General features: G+C 34.3%; 2 protein-coding genes across 2 annotated transcripts; one reads left to right on the top strand and one right to left on the bottom strand.

The window, feature by feature from the left end:
• Nucleotides 1-2047: 2047 nt before the first annotated feature.
• On the top strand, nt 2048-2956 carry LOC147382312 (Calcium-binding EF-hand family protein). The gene has a single exon (XM_086427615.1). It carries the CDS (start codon nt 2155-2157, stop codon nt 2788-2790), a length of 636 nt encoding a protein of 211 aa, XP_086283741.1. The 5' UTR covers nt 2048-2154; the 3' UTR covers nt 2791-2956.
• Nucleotides 2957-5515: 2559 nt separating this feature from the next.
• On the bottom strand, nt 5516-22722 carry LOC147382311 (putative protein FAR1-RELATED SEQUENCE 10). Its single transcript, XM_086427614.1, has 3 exons — nt 22604-22722; nt 20510-21048; nt 5516-5908 (listed from the first exon to the last, which is right to left on the bottom strand). Coding segments are annotated over exons 1-3 (753 nt in total). The 5' UTR covers nt 22605-22722; the 3' UTR covers nt 5516-5695.
• Nucleotides 22723-23525: the final 803 nt, after the last annotated feature.

Below are 23525 nucleotides of genomic sequence, written 5' to 3'. Positions count from 1 at the left end.
GGGAAATGGGACCTAATGCATAAGGAAAATAGTCGTGTTGGAGTGACCTCAACGGGAGACACCTTGACGTGGTGGCCCACGCATGTCCGTGAAGGTGTTTTACTCATAGTTCAGATAAAATGCATCTACAAGCATGCGTGTGCCATCACATCAAGATGTCCCTAGTGTGTTTTCCATTGACATCACTCCAACATTAATCTTAGGAAGACTAATGATTTTTGAACTCAACCTGACAGCGAGACTCAAAAACTCACCGACATGTCATGCACAAAGAATCGTAGCTTATTTCGTTTGGGATACACAACTGTAGATGGTAGGTCAGTTATGTATCCCGTGGGACAGAATCTATAGTTCTTTGCCCATGTCTTGTCGGTGAGTTTTTGAGTCACCCGATCAGGTTGAGCTTGAAAATCAGCACTCTCTTAGGAAAATGCTGAAGTAACGTTAAAATTGACATTGATTCTCACATTGCTGACGTAGACGTTACTCCAAGTACGACTCCATGAAGTAGGCATTATTTAACGAAGGTAACGGTCAAGTCATCTAACGGTGACACTATCATAACGGTCTGCAGAATGCGTTTAAGCCGTCCAAAGCCTCTCACCCATACACGTCACCCCACGCGTCTCGTAAACATAACGACAAAACCAGCAAGTAAGCAACCAACCGCCCGTGCCAACCTCTCTCTCCTACCACTCTCCAGTTGTCATCATCTCACTTAATAGCTAGATATAGCCGTTAAGAAGATCCAACGGTCACTTCAGTCGGCCGTGTTGTTTGGCGCGTTTCACGCTCCAACTACATCTCTAGATCCGCTTTCAACGGTACTTTTTTCTCTTTCCTATTTAAAAATTCAAAAATAAGATTTAGATCCTGTATTACCCATAGTATCATAGCTATCAAACTCCACACCTCTTTTACATCACAAGTGGCACTCATTTTTCACTCAAGACTTATTCACTAAAATTAAGGGTGATTAATGATTTCTTTATATGATGATAAAATATTCAATCATAATCTTGGGCCTCAAACTATGATGAATGTCTCAAAGCAATGTTTTAAAAATCAAACCAAACAAATGGTCGATCGATCAGAGTTGAATTCTTAACAAATCAATTCAAGTAGTGAATTAAGAGATCAAACCGATGGTTCAATCAAGTCTAATTAGAATTCTTAAAAAGATCAATTCGAGTAGCAAACCAACAATTTTTGTGAGACTTTATATATATATATATATATATATATATATATATATAAAATAAATGATGATAATTTCGAAGAAAAGTATATATACATATTTATTTATTAAAAAAAAATAAGGGTGTCAATGAATAGTCAAAAATTCGAATTCAAATTCAGATAATTTTATATATTTATCAGATACAGATTCGGATATTAACATTTCGAAGTCGATAATATCCGATTCGAAATAATATATAATATATTTTATTTTATTTTATTTATTTTTATATAAATAATATAGTATATATTATTTTATTTTATTTTATTTATTTATTATATACATAGTATAATATATAATAGGATAATATAGTATATATTATTTTTTTTAATATACAAATTATTCAAATTCTAAACGAATATTATCCGATAGGATAATCGGATTTGAATTCGAATATTAGATAAAATTTTCAGAGTCAGATTCAGATATTACTGTATCCGAACCGATAAATATCCGTTGACAACCCTAAATAAATATAAATGGATCAAACAAAATTATTTTTGAACCATTGCCTAAAACTCCCTAATTAAGTTGTTTTATAGCAAGTATTTCTATAAAAATAATAATACATGTTAAGTCAGTGGGATCAATAAATATTACACCACATGACACACATAAGGGAAATTTAGATTTATATTTAGATAATAGATAGCTGGATAGTTAACATACTACCGGGTGTACAGGATCTGAAATCTCATAAATAACGGCTTTTAGATTCGACTCCAAGAAACAACGCGTTTTTTAAACTAATAATAACCCTAATGACGCAACGCGCTTTTGACAGCTTTAAAATCCCATAATTGATTAATTGCCCCAAGAAGACACCCTTTTTAAGGCACTCTTCCCTTCTCCACTTTTCTCTCAACAACCCTAATAATTTCCCACCACATACAAATTTAGTCTTATAGCCCTCCATGCCAACCATTTTTCTTAGATTAATCCTTCTTTACAACCTCCTTAACTCAATCCTCCTCTATTTGCTCCCCAAGAAACTTAGGTCAATTCTCCCCTCATTTTTTATCCCCAAAAAATCTCATGTTGTTGTAGAATCTAAAGTATCATCATCATTATCATCGTCGTTGTTATTGTCATCGAAAATGGATCCTATAGAGCTTAAACGGGTTTTTCAAATGTTCGATCGTAATGGTGACGGTCGAATTACTAAAAAAGAATTAAGCGATTCGTTAGATAATTTGGGAATTTTTATCCCTGATAAGGATCTAATTCAAATGATTGAAAAGATTGATGTCAACGGAGATGGGTGTGTGGATATCGAGGAATTTGGTGCATTATATCAAACAATTATGGATGAACGTGACGAGGAGGAGGACATGAGGGAGGCGTTCAATGTTTTCGATCAAAATGGAGATGGGTTTATCACCGTCGAAGAATTAAGATCGGTATTAGCGTCGTTGGGGCTTAAACAAGGGAGGACAGCAGAGGATTGCAAGAGAATGATAAGGAAGGTGGATGTGGATGGTGATGGGATGGTGAATTTCAAGGAGTTCAAGCAAATGATGAGAGGGGGTGGATTTGCTGCCTTGAGTTGAATGGGTTTGTAGGTTGTAAATATTTTTGGGTTGAGGGTGATTTTTAATTTATCAAAAAAAATTTCAATATGGTCTGTTGTTTGTGGCTTTTATATTTTCAAAAAATTGTACTATTGATTTGGTGATGATTTTGGTATTTTCAATAGTCCAATTTTGATTTTTTCCATGTTTCATTTCTTCTTCTTCTTTTCAAATCACATTAACCCAGAGTGCAGGCTTCCTTCTCTGCACCTATGGTCTCAGATCGAAGATTATTATGGTCTCCAGTTATCAAAGAACACAATATGTTTGTTTGTGGGGTTGATATTTTCCAACATATATATATATAATTTTTTATTGTCAAATTACATAGACCGACAGTCAAGCCTTCCTTCTTTGCACCAATGGTGATTTTTTCATCATAGGCATGAAGACTGGATCTTCAATTACCAAAGATTTCAATGTGGGTTTTTATAGTTTAAAAAATCTGTAATATAATATTGATTGGTGATGATTTTTGTGTTTTCAAACTAACCCATTGTTATTTCCTTTTATTAGTTAATTTTTGTCCAACAATATAATAGACCCGACTGTCCCATGCTTTTAAAACTCGTCCGAGCCTGAGTTAACTTGGTATCGAAGCTGAACGAAACCAACTCACAAATCACTTTTTTGACTGAGATTTAAAGTCTCACGTTCAACTTTTTGATTTTTTGAATGAGACGTCTCAAGTGTATTGGATAACTCATTCAACATGACTGATATCAGACCTGGACGAGATGAGATGCAAAACCGAGTTTTAAAACCATGGACTGTCCAGGCTTCTTGGCCTTGCACTTATGAAGTTAATTGACACAATAATAGCCACAAAAGTTATTAATATTGGGAAGAACGCCAAAATTTGCCAATTAATTTATGATCCCTTACTATTTGTGGGAAAAGATTGAAACAATAAGATTTGTGTGTCCAATAACAAGAAGAGAGAACTGTGATTTCAAAACTAAAAATGAAAATTATAATGAAATATAATTTTATTTTATTTTTTATAATGCGTTGAAAATGAGTTTTGTAACCTATTTTTATATAGAGGTCAAAGAGATTGTTTAAGGTGATGAACATGATTCTTGATTCAACAAGATTGCTAAGAAGACAAAGGGACCAGAGTCAAGTCCTTATAATAAAAAGAGTACTCATATTTGCTTTTCATTATCTTCTTCCACCATTCTCTACTTCTATTTCTTAGTTAAAACTTTCAACTAGAATTTTTTTTTTTTTTTTCTGTTATCGGAGAGGGATCAACTTGTTGCACACCACTAATGATTGATTGCAAACCAATAGGTAACCTCTTAGTTAGGGTTCAACATTTATTTTAATTTGTAGCTTTATATTCTTTGCTCATGCTTTGTGATTGGTTTTACCTGTGTTCTCTTTGGCTTTAACTCATGGTATTGACTTTTTAATCTCTATTTAGAAAAATAATACGAATATGTGGAGATAATTGAGGAAGAAGAATTTTTAATTTTTTCTTTTTTTATAAAAGGAGTGCAAAATTAAAAAAAGAAAAAAAAAACTATTTTTGACATGTAATCATCCAAATGGAGTGTAAAGGGAAATTTTTAAGTGATGGAGTGCAATTAGTAATGGGTGGTGTGCAACTCATTTGTCCCTTATTAGAGTTGTCCATGCTTTTTGAAATGTACTGATCTTTTGTGAGGAGGATCTCTATGATGAGGAGATTATCCTCACAAGTCCATTCTAAAACTTCATATCCTATCAAAAGTGATTTATAAATTAATGATAAAATTGACAATTTACATTTCTTCAAATATAAACTTATGATCTCCTCTTGATATAGATTATACTCACAAAAAATCAACTCCTTACAAAACTTTTAACCCATGGGATGTTGACTACGTTTTTTAGTTGTCGAACCAAGAAAGAGAGAGAGATTATTACCCCATCAACCTACTAGAAATGGTAGGTCAAGAGAAAGAACGTGAATTACACGACGAACCTCCTGGTCTCAATGTTTGCCACATGACATGATATTTTATAGGACCGTGAAATAGTTGGTCAAGAGAAAGAATGTGAATTACATGACAAAACTCTCTGTCTCAATGCTTGCCACATGGCATGATTTTTTTTTTTTTACAGGACCAATATGGGTCACAACACATGATCCCAACTTTTTTAAAAGCAAAATCGAATGGTTGAGATTTATCTTCGGGATAAATATCTCCAAAACGTGTATTATCAACATACACATAAATCTTTTGGGATCATATGTTTCTCGTGAGTCAACAGATCCCAACCCCACGTCAGTAGACCATAACGTTTTTCTTTTTTAAAATGGTGATATACCATAACTGTTTAAGTTGTGATTTTCTAACTCAATTTTTTTTCCCCTCAATCAATACTCGGCTGATGTGGCTAGGGCACAAAAACATAGATCGCTTTCTTTGGGATACACGAGGAAAACGATCTATGGTTCTGTGCCCTTGCCACATCCGTTAACTATTTATGTATTTTATTTATAAATATCAAAACAGATGTAATGTGACCTAATCCGGACCTCATCCAATTGTTATCGGATCACATAGGATCTTAATATTGAGATCCAATTAAAAACTTGATTCAACAAAGGATCAGTCCAATTCTTACTTGATTGGTCCCAAACCCTAATCCGGTCCATTGACAGCCCTACCCACTATACTAGTTACCACAATTATGGACCATCCGATCACGATAAAACAGTAATCAAGTTCAACTATAATGAATAATATCAATATACAACACCACACTACACATACAACACGTTAAGAGTTTAGCCACCTTTGAATTTGAGTGAAAAAAAAAAAGAGAGGAAGAAAGACCCAAAAAGAGATTTAAAGACCTACAAATCAAGCTAATAATAAGACTACTGATGTTACCTATGATGTGAATGTGCTTCTTCTTCTTCCTCAGACTCCAACTCAAGCTCTCTTATACTATGAACTACGTTTTCAACTTTTTCGGATAAGTGGTATGTGTGTTCCTCAATATCTTTTAGAATCATTTCGAGATGTTCTCGATATACTGCACACCGTCTGTTTGCACGATGCAATGCACACGACAGTTCCCGAATTTTCTTTGCATCCTCCTACAAACCCAACAAAAATAAAAATTGGTATTAAAACGAATATTTGTAAATGAAAAATTGCCTCATTTTGGACAAGAGAGTTTAGTTTATATTGGCACTCCAACTTTCACTTATTACACCCCAATTTCTAAAATTATGTATCACACCCTAATTAAAGACTCAAATTATAATCTCAACATCACAAAATATTATAACACCCTTTCAAACAATCACTTTTTTTTAATTTTTAAACTGGGGGTGTAATAAGTAAAAGTTGGGGTGTCAATAACAGCTCTCTTAAGGAAATGTAGAGAAACCAATCATTAAAAACATCGAACTGTTTAACAAACTAAAAAAACAAAAATTAAGTGTCATGATACATGAGCGCATTTTAATAAGATTCTACATACCACCACCTCAAGTCCACATGAATGTCAAACATTTCATGCTTGGACAGATATAAAAGATAACCTTAAACAAAATTACCCTCACAAATATGCTTTGGTCCTTTATCCTTGGGCTTGGTGTCCTTTCCACTTTAGAGATTGACTGATAATGTTCCATCATAACTCCTATTAAACTACACTCCCCTAACATATATTACATTCTTTCAAACAAAAGAACACCATCATGCACCGTGAAGATTGCAGAAATCCGTAGATGTAAAAACAGAATCACTTTGAAGACTATTGTCACTGAAAAAGCTGACAAATCTTTTAACAATGGAGGGATGAAAAAGGACCACAATCAGTTGAAAAATGATTTGTTGGAGAACGATGATCAATGTAGCAAGAATATGAGATTTTTGGCAAGTTATTTGTTTAACTCGTTTGAAAATGAATTATTCATTAGAGTTCATTAGTTTGCAAGTTTGTACAGTTTCTTATTTCTTCATACAAGTATGTATACTGTTCATGAATTGTTCCAGAATTTACCATGGTCAAAATACAACCCATTGGAGTGAAGGGGGAGGAATCGAAGGTTGAGCTAACACCTTGCGAATGGTGGTCACTGTGGAGAGATAATCCACTCCCATCTGGATCGTTCATGTCGCACCAATCAACATGTATCCCGAAAAATACACATGGTATTATAAGGATTGGATCCTATCTAATCAGAAAAGAATCCCAATATGGGAGGATACTTCCCATTTGGATAAATAATGTATTTGGATAAAGATGGATTTGACAGTTGTAATCTAATTAGGATTTGGTTTCCTTTCCAAGGTTTAGGGATTTGATCTATTTAAAGGACCAAAAACTATTGTAAAAAGGTGGGGGAGAGGGATCTGGGGAAAAGGGGAGGTGGAAAGTGGGTAGCCATAGGGCTATATGAAATCATGTAATATTGGAATACAAATTATAGTGGAATGGCTCCCCGAACCTGTGAATGCAAGCACCTCAACCGAACCAAGTAAAATCTCTCATGTTCTCTCCTTTTGGTATTATTTGTATAATTTGCGTGGGAGGTCTTGATCGGGATTGGGATCTTGAGGTGGATGCACAAAAAAAATAAAATTGCATCTATAGAAACTAATCCTAGTAAGTCTCTAAAACTTTATAAGGAGGTTCAATTTTTAGTTACTCATTTTAATTTTGGAGGGTGTATTTCAATAAGTAGTGGTAAACGATGGAAAAGTTATGTAACCAAAAAGAAGATTAAAAAAAAGTCTGAAAATGCTTAGAGGCTTGGGTAATTGGGATAGAAGACTACTAAAAAAACATCATGATTAGGAAGTAGAGTGTCAATTCCGTTATGCTACAGGAAACCAAGTTAAGAGGTACTGTGAGAATCGGTTGGTAGTTGAGATGGAAAACAGATGCATCCACTAGTCGAACACGAAAAATATCAAATAATGGTGTCACTTCTCCAAACCCTACTATGCATGAAGTGATAATGCACCAGAACATCTGATATTAAGCATTAAAAACCATTAACTGAAGTAGAAGATCAATAAAACCTTGAAATATAGCTTGTTTCTTATTTTGGCAAGTAGCACCGAACCAACAAGAGATGCACAATGGACCAATGAATGATATCCCTATGACAAACAAACTGTAAATCTAAGAAGAAACTGTAAATGTGATCCAAACCATACCGACCCCAATCTAGGTCAACAGCACATCCTTGTTAATGCCAACTGCATGACCAACTGACATAACTAAGAACGTGGCAGAAACATGCCTTGAATGGTACCAAATTGTAGAGCTTGAACTCCCTAGTAAAAGCCACAAACCTTGTATGATTTGGATGACTATTCAAGGAACAATCAAGACCCTAGAATCTTAAATATTTAGAAAAATAGAAGCAAAGAATGAGAAGAAAAGTTACATAAAATCGTTATTGGGATGTAGTGACTTAATTGATTCATTTGACCAAATTGTCCCAATCGTAAATGCAATAGACACCACAATGGATACTACACTTTTAAATTCTCCTCAAATACCTAAAAATTATTGGGATCCACACACGAAGCCGCATTTTGTGCTTTTGCACAATTTTTTTTTAATGCTCAGTGAGAAATAATACAACCATTGATTAATTGGTTTGTTATACCAAACATAGAAATGAAAACATATCACTCTTCTCTAAAAGGAATCCAAACAATATTCCAAAAATAATAATAATAATAATAATAGAAGAAAAAAAAATGGGTGCTTGCATATGCCACACATGCAATCTAAACCTAAAAGTTCTTACACAATCTAAACCTTTCATACCTAAAACCATAGTCCTACCATTAATCTAAAAATGAGGAGACTATTCCACCTCTAATAAAAGCAAACTTGAAACAACCCTAAAGCCTACAGCCATTAAAAGTGGCAAAAACTTATTTGCAAAGAACGTGAACCAAACAAAATTAGTAATACCACCGTAAAAGTGCACCCTATTAATGTCTGTCCATAACACATTCAGCTTTATAACAGCACCAACTAAATCATTCAAGAGTTTAAGACAAAAAGTATGGCTATAGAAAATAGAAGGATAAATTTGGCTCCGAAAAATTTAACTTTCATGTTAACTGAAGTGTTATAAACATAATTATTTTCTTCACAACTTGTTAAAGTTTTAAGGCTGACTCCATATGACCATCTCCACAGAATAAAACAAGATTCCCTCAACGTGAGAGCTGCAAATTGCATCTTTTTTGCTTAATGCCATTTAAAGAAATTGTGTTCTTTTTTTTCTTTTTCTTTTTTTTTGAGATATTATCCCACTAAATTCAATAACTTTAACTTACCAGTATTCTCCCTATTCAATTGTTTGAATACTAGAATCAAATAGAGAAATCAATGACATTCTTCTTCTATAACAAGATGTGATTTAGATCATAGATAATCATGTCCCATTACATATTCTAAAACTTCATTGTGACACATTTTTCCAATCTCTCTCTTCAAGTTCAAATTGAACTAAGAGAGAAATACTATTCTAATTTTGTATCAAACCAATTCTTCATTGGGGAAAATGTAAACCCTTTTGACTGGGTGAGGTGAAACTCAGTTTTTTTCAACCCTTAAAGAAATCAAGACTAATAATTGAAGTATGCCCTACTAGTATTTCAACCATAATGCACCAATTCTTCTTCTCCAAATTGCGTAATCTTTGGGGTCACTTGAAACCAACAAGAGAAGCGTGGTGACATTGGTGCATACAAGCACTCCTTGACACAAAATGTTGCCATAAAATAGAGTGATGAGAACTGCATTAATTGTAATCCACTAATGAAACTCCATCTTCTAACAGATTCAACTCCAAGCCCTTATCCTCGCCCACTATCTACTAGGAACTGTGGTTACTCCCTCCCGAAAATGTGTGGAGAGAACTAGAGAATGCAGAGTTTACTAGTGTTAATTGGATCTAGTGTGGTATATAATATGAACTTAGAAAACCATTCGCAAATTATATAATAATAGCATAACGTAAAATACAACTGGAATTCTAAAACCCAATAAAAATGAGAGTAATTACCATGCGGTTTACCCATGTTCTATGTCACCAACTTCAATCTAAACGAACATGCAAAGTTCACAGTCCATAAGAAAACAAGTTATGCGATTTCTCATAACATTCTTTGGAGTGGGGCAAGTGCTTGATCTTCATGTCCCGAAGACCACTTTGGTTGTAGTTGTGATACCCCTCCATCTTCTTATTTGGGTTTGCCCTTAGGAGCCCTGTATTGTACCAAGAATATTTGAGAAGGGATAGAATGGAGAAGAGGTTGAGCACGTGGAAAGCTATATATATTTTTTAATGGGGGAAGGTAACATTGATCAAAAGAACTCTAACTAGCATTCCAATTTACTTTCTTTCCTTATTCTCAATGCCAAAGTCTATGGAGGTCGGGATTGAAAAAATCATGAAGGATTTCTTATGGAATGTTGTGAATGGGGGAAGAAAGAAGCATTTGGTGAACTAGAAATTGATTTGCAGGCCAAAGAAAAATGGAGGTTTGGGGATTAGAGGACTAAGGTTAACAAATAGAGCTCAATTAGGTAAAATGATTTGGCTCTTTGGGGAAGAAAGGGGGAGTTTGTGGAGGAAGGTAGTTCAGGTAAAATATAAGGAGAAGAGGCATGGCTGGGATACCAGAGGGGCAAAAGGCACTTACAGTTGTACCGTGTGGAAGGGAACTCTCAAGATAACCAAACAATTTGACAGGGGGGTTAGTTTCAGAGTGGGAAAAAGGAACAAGGTTAAGTTCTAGGAGGACAACTGGTGCGGTAATTCGGCTTGTTCTCTGAAAAGGAACTATTTGGTGCAGCATTGTTTGATTCACAACGGGAGCTCCTTTTCTTGGAATTTTTTGTTTCAGGAGAAATTTTAACGACAGAGAGTTAACCAAGGTGATATCTCTTCTACTCTCCTAAATTCTTACCAGTTCAAGGTTAATGATCAAGAGTCGGGACAAAATGGAATGGTCCAATAGCAAGGACGAGATTTTCGTTTGTTCATTATACAAATCCTTACTTCCCTCTTTTGATGTGTCGTTCTTGGAAAAATATTATTTGGTCCGCCCTTGTCCCATCAAAGGTTTCTTTTTTCATGTTGCTGGCCTCCTTAAGGAAGGATTCTAACCTTGGATAACTCGATATCCCGTGGGTGAACTTGCCCAAATTTTTGCTCCCTATGTTTGAGAGATGGGGAATCTCTTTCTCCCGTGAAATTTGGTTGCAATCATTTCCTCTTCCAAGAGGATTGGGTTTTCCCTCAAGCTTTCTTTTCTATCTTTGAAGGTGGCCATACAATGTTTTCTCCCATAGAAAAAGACACATTTGGATTATTCTCCCGTCCACCATTGGTTGGGGTCTTTGGAAAGAAAGAAATAAAAGGGTGTTTCAGGGTAAGGAAAGTACTTCCCAAGTCGTGTTTTTAGAGATCTTGGGGCTTCTTTATTTCTGGTCTAAACTGAGTAAAGATTTCGTTGGAGTCTCATTTGAGGATTTGGTATTCAACTGGGATTCATTTTATTCTCTGTAGTTTCTTAGGGGGGTTCTTTTGTATTTGTTTTTCTTTTTCTTCTTTTTTCTCTCTTCTCTGTTCAAACTCATTTTCTTTATCTTACTAATGAAATTTTCACTTATCAAAAAAAAATAATAATAATAATTAAGACAAAGAACCTTTCATACAAATAGTGATGCCGAATGGTGAAAACTAACCCTAGAATGATGGATTTGATACCAAATTTAATTATATAGACAACATGAATTATAAATCAACACTAACATAAATCAAAATAGAAAATCCAAAAAAATTATTCAAAAGTCAATTCAAGGCTAATCACAATCCTACAGTGTCAAACCTCAATTAATGATCAATCCAACATAAATCAAAATATAAAATCTAGAAAATAATTAAAAGGTCAATTCAAGGTCACATCTCACAATTCTACAGGGTCAAACCTTAATTGACGATTGAGAATTACCAATGGAAGTTTGAGACCTCTACTATCTTTGGGTTTCAATCACTGACCCATTTGATATATTGACCTTTAAAGGATTTCAATAACAAATTGAAGCTAAAAGGGTTGCAATTGTTTGAAGATTAATGAAGTATATGTAGAACCCCGACATGAAAATTTAGGGTTGTAATTAAGCGAAGATTAATGATGTATATGTAATACTCCGACATGAAAATTATAGTATTTAACGCTTATAAAAAATAGCATTTAATGTATATAAAAAAAGTAAAATGGAATTTTAACCATAAAAATAAAACAGTCATTTTAAATATCTTTGTAGCAACGTGACTTTTGAGTAAGGAAAATCTCATTACCACTTATGTTTGGAATTGCCACATTAAACTTTTGAAAAGGATGTGAATGGGCACCCAAAAAATGTCTTTTTGGAGAACCGATTTTAGTAAGATTGTAGAGACATTTTGATGGATAATGGTTGTGATCTACCTAAAGTCTACGTAAGAAGGTTTGGTTAGATAATGGGGAAGGAGTTAGGCACCCCCACTTTCTCCACCCTAAGGTGGTTACATTCTTAACTTAGCCGTTTTGAAAATATTAGAAAAAACAAAAAGATGCAATGATGAGATGCATTTAACTCTTAGAAAAAGCCCAAATGAAGCATTGGCCCTTGAAGCATTTAACTTTCACAAAAAAACTCAAATGAAAAGTGGGAGGGCTTTGGCCCACCTAATTTGAAAAGCCCAAAAATGATCAATTTAGCCCATAGGTCATTGGCCTTTTTCAAAAGAAAGCACTTGACATCCTATCATCAGCCCTCCCAAAAGCTATGCCACTTGGCAACTTTCCATATGTCTCAATATCCATGAAAGCTCATCATTGGTGGGTCAATGCTTAAAGCCCATTGAAAGGTCAACTCTTTGATGATAAATTCCCACAATACCCTCCTTGGAATATAGAGTCAGTAAGGCAAGTGTTTGGTGTTTGGATCTCTTGTAAATTTGTCAAAAGAGATGGGAATGGACTATTTTGCCCTCAAAAGACAAAAATCAACATACATGTACTTGGTCTTTTTTGCCAAGTCACTATCTAAGAGGACCCATTTTGAAAATATACATTTACTCATACTTTTTGAGATATTTACGAAGGAACCAAAGCCCAACTTTCCACATGTCTCTCTCTCAAAACCACATCACTTTTCCTTACGACTTTCCCTCATTCATGGTCCCAAAAACACTTTTCACCAACCACCACATTTTGTCAAATACTACTAAGATCATGTTAGATGGTATTGCTCACATGGGCTTGACCAAATGGCTTGATCGTAAATGATCATGCCAAATTCCCTTTTTTACCCTCCAAAAACTAGAAAACCCCAAAACATTTCATGCAAATTCCCATTTAAGTTTCCAATACCTATAGGGTTGGACCATTTTGCTCCAAAACTCTATAAAAATGGAGCTTCTCCCTTTAGTTGGGACACCATTTTTTACATAGCGTAAACATGTGAATCAATAGATTCGAAAGGAATTGAGAATTTGTGTTCAATGTAACACACAAAACCAGTTCGAATCAATAGATTCAAACTTGGAAAAGAATGAAAAATCAGATAATTAAATTGAAATAAGAGAAATAACTAAATTCAAAATTTATTCAATGAATTCTTATGTATTGAATTGATTTTTGTTTTTGAAACTCCTAATATAGATAACTTCCTCATAACAACTTAGAAACCTTCTAAAATACTAATAAGTAACTTTCCTAATCTATGTATAGCATAATAACTTTTTAAACCTATTAGAACTTAATCTAAACACTTCTAAGCACTTTTAATTATAGCCTAAATAACAAAAACGAATTTAAACAAAAATAGAAACTAATAAGGAATAGTACTCCTAAAGTAACTATGAAATAAAAATCTTGCTAGAAATAGAAAATAGAAATCCTGCAAGAACTAGAAATAGAAATCCTCCTAGAAATAGAAAACAAAAACAAATGCTACTAGAATTAGAAATTACTTAACACTCTAACTAGAATTGTAATGTTAAAATCTCTTCTTACTCTAATTTCCCTTCACTCCAACTCTCTAGCATTCTCTTTATCCCTCCAACTCTTACTTTTCTATCTCTATTGAAGCTTTAAAGGAAGTAAAAAAAAGAACAAAAAAAGCTAACTTCCAAGGTGGGTTAAATTAGGTTTACTTTAAGTATTGCATTCTAGGGGTGCACATTAGATTGGGTAAATCTGAGAACCGAACCAATCCAAAGCCTTTTGGATTGGATTGGTTTGGATTGAGCATGACTTGGTTCAGATGCGGATTGTAAAAAAAAAATCCGATTGATTTGGTTCGGTTTCGGATTAAGGTTATAATAGAACCGAACCAATCCGAAGTATCTATACTATATATATATATATTTATTTATTTATTTTATTTTTTTACTAATTTTTATATACTTTAACAATAGATTTAAAAAAATAACGATTTTCTCCTAATGAATTTCAACTTCCTTTCTATTTCATTTTATGAGTGTTTTGTGTCACACTCATATTTAAATATGATTCTAATATTTATTTATTTTTCCCTTTTCATTAATTATGGATCTTTGAATTATAAGAATTTCTCTATCGATCACTCCCCCACTTGAAATATTCATGGAATTTTCATTTTTTAAAATAAATTCCAGTAATTTTTGGTGCATAGGTAGATCGATGTAAGATCGGACTAAGGGTTTTTTATTTTTGTGTTATGTTGAAATAATAAGTATGTTGATGCGTGTTATCTGCTATGCGTGATGGTTTGTTTAATATTTATTTTGCTTAGTTTTAAGTTTTAACTATTTTAATTTTACTATTGAAAATAATAAGTATGAAAACCGAGATCCGATCCGAACCAATACGAACCAAGGTTGGTTTGGATTGGTTCAATTCTATAGGGTAATTGAATTGGTTCGGTTACAAATTTGTAGAACCGATCACATTTGGTTCGGTTCCAATTTTGCCAAAATCCGAACCACGTGCACCCCTATTGCATTCCCCTCTTCCCTCTTCTACCTCCCTCACACTCTTTTCTTTTTTAGGCAACCTTAGGATGTGATGAAATACTCTCTCACCACCGGCAGTTGAACTTCAACTTTATGCATGGAACGTGCAATGTGGTTTAACCAAAAAGTTGAGGGTTGAAGCCCTCTAACCCCATCTCATCACCTTCATCATTATGTATACTCTTCACACACATACACCATGAATGGCAATGATGATTAAAGGTGTTGCCCACAATGGGGTGAATCACCAAATTTCTAACCATAACTATACATGAATCCTAAGGCAATGGTACTATGGGAATTCCACCAATGGAATGTCCCTATACCCCAAGGCTAACATCACACTACTCTTGTGCATACATGCCCATGATGTAGTCCTGCTAAGGATGTCCTTCTCTATAAAATGATCCCCTACGCCTCACACCCACATCAACACGCCTCTGTAGTATGAGAACATGGCTTCACTCACATGCACACACTCACCCTCAATATGCATCTCATCATAATTTATTTTATTTTTATTTTTTGCTTTCTTTTCAAATATTTTCAAAATGGGCAAATTAGCCAAGTAACCACTTGAGGGTGGAGAGAATGGCTCTAACCAGACCTCCTTACCTAGACTAGGTAGACCACAACCCATATCCATCAAAAAGTCACTACAATCTTCCCAAATTCGATTTTCGAAGAAGATATTTTTCGGGTGCCCATTAACACCATTTTTGAAAGTTGCATGATGGCGACTCTAAACATAACTGGTAACAAGATTTTCCTTAGTCAAAAATCACATTACAAAAATCTTAGGTGCTGTTTATTAAATTGAAAAAAATAAGTGCTGAATAGCATTAAGCTCTGAAACTTATAAGCGTTGAATTTAAGTACTGAAAAAGTTGTTTGTTTAGATGCTAAATCATGTTTGTTACACATTGCTGAAGCTGGTAAATTGTCTTTGTTACCCTTACAATCATATTATACATTATTTGCATATTTCAAATGCCTATTTCTTATCAAACACAATAAAATATATTATTTCTTATAAAATTAAAATACAATTCATTTTTAAAGAATAAATAATACTCAAATCTTCAATTTATAAATAATAAGTTCTATTTATAAAAGCCCACAAATTTCAAATTAAAAATCATAATGTCATACAAGTCGCAAAAATTTGAAATCAACATTAAAATAACTTAATTTTGGATGAATAATTTTCGATGGAAATGAAGGATGTGTAATTATAAAATCACCCTATGAATTAATAAGGGCAACCTACACCATAGCCAATTTTTTTTGTTTTATATAGGTTAAGGTTTTTGGAATGAGCAAATTTTTAGTGAGGATGGTCTATATGGTCTAGAGATCATCCTCACCAAAAATCAGTCCTTTTTGAAACTTGTAACTCATCAAAAATAGTTTTCAAAAAAAAAAAAAGGGACGATTTACAATTATAGAACTTGTTTTGATAGGGTTAGAAGTTTCAAGATGCGCTGATTTTTGGTGAGGATGATCTCCTCATTGTAGAGATCATCCTCATCAAAAATCAACTTATTCCAAAACTTTTAACCCATATAAGACAAAATAATTTAGCCATAGTGTGGGTTTATTAATTTGTGGAGTGCTTATATACTAATGAGGAGATCATCCTCACCAAAAATCTACTCATTCCAAAACTTTTAAATCATATAAGACAAAATAATTTAGCCATGGTGTGGATTTATCAATTTGTGAGGTGTTTATATCCATGGGATATAAGAGGTAATATCTTTTTAAGAATAAGGGCATACTTGTCCATGTATAAAAAAATGAAGGGCATACTTGTCCGTGTCAGAAAAACGAAGTGCTTACCGCTTCAACACTTTTTTTCAGCATCAAAATAGTGCTGAATTTTTTTCACTTATTTTCAGCAATAAGCGCTGAAAATATAAAGTAAACAAAAGCGCTATTTTAACAAAAAGTGTTGAATTGAATTTTTTTCAGCAATAAGCACTGAAAAATAGCGCAAACAAACACTGCCTTAGTAAGATGGAAAATAATCACCCCATGGTGTGGACTAAGTGAAACCATGGACCCAAAAGCCCAAGAAAACTCATTTAGGAAAGTTTCGAAAATCAAAGGGGCAATTTCATAATTTTAATTTGGATTATTTGTCAATTTGGGCATCCAGACATTAAAATTTGGCACTAGCCTAGTTATGAAAGTTGCTTGGGTGCATCATGTGTAGGGCTAATGAAGTGGACCACTTGATGATATATTGTTTATTTGTTCGTATAGTATCGAAGGAATTTTTGTGAGCTTTAGTATGAGATGGACGATTCTAAGTGGTAAAAAGCTTTGTTTTCAAGATGGTATTCAAGCAATTTTGTTTTCTCACAAAAGGAAGACTTTGTGGAAGCTCCTTTTGTTTGAGTAGTGTCAGTCTTTTGAGGAAAGTGAGATAAAAGAGGATCTTCGACATCAAGGATGAGTCCTTGAACATTGTCATCATCAAAAGTAAAGCTCTTATCTTATTTTGGTCTTCGATTTTGAAGGAAAGAACTTCATTTTCAGTTCCTTGATTGGGAATTAGTTTAGTGTATTTTTTTGAGTTGGCTTCTATAGTAATGTTTTGATCACCCTACCTTAGTCACCATTGGGTGCCTCTGCCTTCTACACATTGAAAGCCAATTGGGACCCAATGATGGGGAGATTCAAAAGAAAAATAGTAAGTTAGATGAAAATAATGCTTTAAAATCTCAATCTTGAGGTATGCCTTGATCAGTTGAAAAAACGAGATATTCAATTGAGACAATCACAAAACAAACTAAGATAGACCTTTAATGTCGCGTTCTAATCACTCTGAGACCAAGAAGTCAGCCAAGAAATGAAATGGAATTGTAAATCATGCAAAAGATCATCCTAATGAGGAAAATCACAACAGTAAAAAGCACTCTAAATATGTCCTACATTGGTAAAGTTGTATGTTGATACCACGGCATAGGTTCAAAACCCGTCTTCAACCACTAATATAAGAAAAAAAGCACGCACTCTAGTAACGTTTTTTTAATGAAATTATCTAAATTTGTCCAAAAAAAAGTCTCCAATTTTTTTTTTGGCTTCTCCATCTCGATGAGTGCAACTAAAAGGTTGGAGGAATTATGAGGCATTTTTGTGGGCATAAAGAGACAATGACCACAAGTATTAATTGTATATTAGGACAAGGTTCGTTTACGCAAATTTCCATAAGTAATTGTGGAAATATAGCTAAGATCATCTTATTTGTGAACATTGTACATGATAGCGAAGTGCATTCTATTGAGAATAGTTGGTTTTCCAAGGTCAATAAACTCCAATGGTCCAAGAGTTTGGAAAGGCATCATTTGTGGGTAAGGAAATATGTAGAACAGATCGGATCTTAATTCGATCCAATCCTATAATTACTAGGTTCTAAATCGATGTTTAGAGGTTCAGTAAAGGACCTAATCCAAAAATAAATTGGATCAATTTTGATCAACCATGTTCCAATCTGGTTAAGGAGCTGTACAATATGGTTTTGGATTGAGGTTATGAAATTTGATAAGGATCCAATGCGATAAAGATATTCGATAGTATCTGAATTGTTATCAGGTTAGTTGTAGACTTGTAGCCACGTTATCAGGTATTCAAAGACGAATTTGCTTGAGAGTGAGATTTGGGAAGGTCCCTAGGTGAGGTGATATACTTCTTTGTGTTTAAATTTCCCTTTGCTTTTTGGGTGTTAGTAGGCAAGGGAACGAATTCGGCACCTCTAGGAATCTTGGAATTAAAAGAAATTTCGATGATTGGGAAATGGAACCTTTTTGGCAGTTCTGTCGGAGATGATTGGTAATTTGGAGTGCAAGTAACAAAGGATGGTAGGCGTGGATATAGAGCTTGAACATAAGATTCTCAATCAAATCATACACTCCCCATGTGCACCTTGCAACATTCAGTTGGCAACTTTCAATCAAAGTTGTGTGAAGATCCTCCAATCTTCCCAAGGTGCCTTTCTTAGTGTGGATGGAGGTCTTTGATAAAACACTCATGGTCACCCATGTCATCAATATGGGATTTTAATATGTTAATAGTCTACGTACAAAGTGGAAAAATCGATTGATCATCCGTTGTTGCATTGCTCACTTTCCACAGATCTTGAACACATTTTTTTGAGTTTTTGGGATGGCATTGGGTGTTCGCCAAGAGAGCTCTTGATTTATTCAAAGGCTTAACAGCTAAAGGCAACCTTTTATGGAAGCTTCTCCCCTTCTCTCTTTGATGGGTTATTTGGAAGGAGGAATGCAATTATATGGCAAGCATTGTAGCGTAAAAGGGACGAACTTAAAAACCCAAGCCGTCCTTTATGCCTAGATTTCTTCCTAAGTTGATTTTAAGGGTTCTCATTTTGATGTTTTTGTATTTTAATGGGCGAAACTTTCTAGCAAGCCATAGTTTTGTTTTTGGTCTCATTGTCTTTCCCTTGTTCTCGAATGAATTCTCTCGATCACTAGTTCCTACTTCCTAGGCCCCAATGTATTTCCTCTTCACTCCTTAATAAATTTTTATTTCACTGATTAAAAAGTTAATAACATGTATGATCTATTTTTTGTACCTAAATAGTATTTTAATTAAGCTTAAAAAAAGGAACAGAATACATGTAGGTTATAACCTCAAATCATAAGGAACTACTTTTTGCAATTATGTACTTAAAATGGCATACCTGTTAACATTTCAAAGTATATATATATATATTTTTTTAATAATTAGAATGCACAAAAGCTCAAAGTACAAAATTGACTACGAAAGTCTCAAATGTCCATATCAGCATGCACAAAAGCTCCCTCGTTTTAGATGGATAAAACATGGATTTTATTGCAAAGGGCTATTTAAGCTAAATAAGACAATAGATTTTATTGCAAAGGGCTATTTAAGCTAAATAAGGCAATGAATTTTATTGCAAAGGGCTATTTAAGCTATTTAAGACAATAGATGGGTAGTTCCTAGGGAAATATTTATTTGAGAACCAATACAAAAGCTCTTGATTTGCTTTTGGGACCAAAGAGAACAAGTGGATATCCAAAGACTACATTGATGAAGTCCAAACTCGAATGTAGATCAAAATAACGAAATTCGAGATGGAAAAAAGTTATGGTCTTATCTAGGATCCCAATCAGCACAAAACCATAGCAAGAAACCTACACTAGAACACGAGAGGGATTTTCAGAGACAAATAAACTACTAGCTTAGAAACAGAGACTAAGTGCATTTGAGTAACAATAGTGGGTGCATATTGTCATTAAATGCTTCATGAAAATCACGAAAAGTGAGAGATCTTCTTAATACAATTACAAGGATGACTATTTTTAGACATGGTTCCACAACATTTATTTTGCCTGATTAATAAAGCAAAAGTGATGGGACCACACTCGTAAAGATAGACATGCTATCAATTCTTCGAACAAACAAGTTGGAAGTATGTACATCTTTGTTTTCTTATTTTTCATTATTTGTTTTTTTGTCTTTTCCTTCCTTTTATTTTAAATATAAATAAAGCATATCTCATTAGTAATTAGATAATTGTTAGAAATTATTATTAAAAAATTTATAATAAAAAAATGCATCATTGAAATCTATAAGAATTTCATCATTGTACGATTTTAAGGTAAGAAAACTCACTGAAGATCTATTTTGAAGAGAACCACGGCGAACCTTGGAGGATATCAATAACGGATGATTGTGGTCCTTTTCAAATTTTGAAATAATCCATTTCCCAGGTTTTTGTCTCTTTATGTTAATCATTGCTTTACAACCTTCCCTGGTGACTGCCATTGGCCTCTTAACTTTCCCTTTCTTAAATCCCTCTTTGTTACACACAAGTCGTCGTGATATAACGGCCCCGTCAATCTTTGAACGGCAATAAGCGCTAACACGAATAATGAAACCAACACGTTTAGCATAAGTATCATAGAATACCTTGGCGGCCTCTTCAGATTCAAACTCCATACCTTCATATGGATCTAGATCTTCATCTCCTCCATATGTTGAAACCAACCCTGTTTCATTAGGATTTTCTATCACTTCGCTACCATCCTCAACAACACGAATGGGCTCCACACTTATTGCAGAATTCTCTATCATTTGTCCATCATGAATGTCCCTTTCAACAGTATTCTCTATCATTTCGTCATTGTCGCCCAAAAGTGAATCAACATCCACTGCAATATAGCAACGTCATATTATTAGAGAGTTGTTATTGGCACCCCAACTTTTATTTATTACACCCCAATTTCTTCAATTATTTATCACACCCAAATTTAAGATTAAAACGCACTCTTCAAAGTTCAAAAATTACAAAGGTTTGGCTGAAATTATAATCTCTGCATTACTAAACATTACAGCACTCTAACAAACAATTTCAGTGGTTGTTTACAATCATGATTAGGCTCATATAAAATCCTAAACCCAAAAAAATAAAAATCTAGCAAAAAAAAGAGAGACCTTCTATTGGCACACCAACTTTTACTTGTTCTCAACCATTAACTTATTTTCTTTACTTTCAATTGAGGGTGTAATAAGTAAAAGTTGGGGTGCCAATAGCATCTCTCTATTATTATCATTTTTAAAAATCAATCTGAGATCTCCCAACACAAACTAATACTTCTCCCAATTATATCAACAAATACTAGGGTATGCAAGGGAGGAGCTGGTGGGGGCAATTGCCCCCACAGAACTTTGAGACACCCCTATATTTCCAACTAATTATATGCCCCATTTATCCCCACTCCCTCACGTCTCTCCCCATTTGCCCCCACACCCTCACCTCCCTCCATCCCCCCCCCCCCCTTTTCAATTTTTTGTTGATGACATTGCCTCTTGATCGGGCCTTCTCATATACTAATTGGAAATGACCTAAATATCATTTTCTTAAACTTCTAACCAAAAACCTCTGAATTTCTCCCTAAAACCATTAATCTTCAAGTTCTTCAACTATACAACTAACCATAGTTTGCCCCCACTACAAGAAAATCCTGGCTCCGCTCCTGAGGGCATGGTACAACATTATGTTCTAAATTCTTTCAATCTAAAACACAGTATTAAATATCGATACATATCATAAACTAATGTATTATGTACTTAGTGTCCAAAGGGTATGATATGATATATACGATCATATATACAGTAGCTAAATCTAATTACAATGCTTGTAGCCAAAGTCAGAAATCTATCCATTGTAAGCGTGTCTTGGGAATCTAGTAAGTGTGTGGGTCCTCCAATAGGTGGGCCAAATATTCACAGATTGGTAGCCTTGAAAAGTGTACCACATCTAATTTTACGAACAGGTCCACACACACACAAAACAAAAAAATTGCCCCAACGGGTACCACTAGCATTACTCTACTCCAATTTATGGAACCTTAAAACAAGAAATTTGTATGTATTATTTTTGGGAGGTTCACTGTTAATGCCATGATGGACACTCTTTCAGGCATTTTATCATCAATTCAACACTACTATATCATATATATAATTTTCGCATTTAGAAAAAATCCCCATAAACGTGTTTTTTACAAGTAAAATACATGTAAAAATAAAATTTAAATTTCTCAGCATAAACATACACATATGAGCTAAGGTTTTTCAAACTATGCAATCTAGCTAAGAAACTAAAGGAAATTTAAAACAAAACAAAACAAAAAAAAGAATAAAAAGAGCGTATCTTCTTAGGGTTTTAATAGCGGAGAGGATTAATCAGTTAGAATGTGAACTTACTTTGATTTCCTCGAGCTGTGGTCCGAGAGAGAGAGAGAGGGGTTTTAGGGTTTTGGTTTGAGGAAGAGGGAGATTGTTTATCTCAGCTTCTTTAAAATGAAGGTTTTTCAATAATATATGTCCCTAGGAAATAGAACAACTAATTAAGACCCCTTGTACTTTGTGAAATTAGTAAATTCCCCTTGGTGTAATTTGATTATAATCATTTTCACCATTTTCAAAAGAATGATTTTTGGGAGCGTCGATTTGCACACTCCAAAAATACTCTACGCATCCACTTACTTAACAAAATACACACCCTTTTTTTTTGGCTTATCGTGAGTATCCCCGTCTTTGCGTGAGACTAATCTCACGGTCATACGCACTACCCCCTCGAAAAGTCTTACGTGCAATTGGTTGAGTCGAGGGTCAACCAAACCCTAGAGGGTGGCCCCAAGGTTGCTTCATGGGATTTTGAGTACTTGACCTACCCTTCCTAAGGTATCAGGGCTCAGCTTGCCAGTAGGCTAACTTCTTGGGGGTTATAATACACACCTAGAAAGTAAAAAATTTCTCAACACACACATGTAATTAAACGAGATTCTCAAAGCACACACCCTATGAATTATCGAATGAATTACATTTTGATTATCTATCCACCCACACATCGAACCAATCCCTTCTCTCTCTCTCTCTCTCTCTCTCTCTCTCTCTCTCTCTCTCTCACACACACACACACACACACTTCTTCTTTGCATCTAAAAAGGTTTTCAGGAGTGTTTTAAGCTTTGATCTTACTTGTTTTTTGAACCCTAACACGCCAATCAAGTCGAAGCCATTCACGTGAAAGTTATATTTGGTAAGTACTTACTAAAGTTATTTTGTAAGATTCGATAGGTACCTATCGAATATGTTTGGTAACATTTGGTAGGCACCTATCGAA

The sequence above is a fragment of the Akebia trifoliata genome, chromosome 16 (assembly GCF_017979445.1).
Source record: "Akebia trifoliata isolate Shusen 1 chromosome 16, ASM1797944v1, whole genome shotgun sequence".
Lineage (NCBI taxonomy): Eukaryota > Viridiplantae > Streptophyta > Magnoliopsida > Ranunculales > Lardizabalaceae > Akebia > Akebia trifoliata.
Note: the sequence above shows the minus strand (reverse complement) of the source record. Positions and strands in the feature narration are given on the sequence as shown.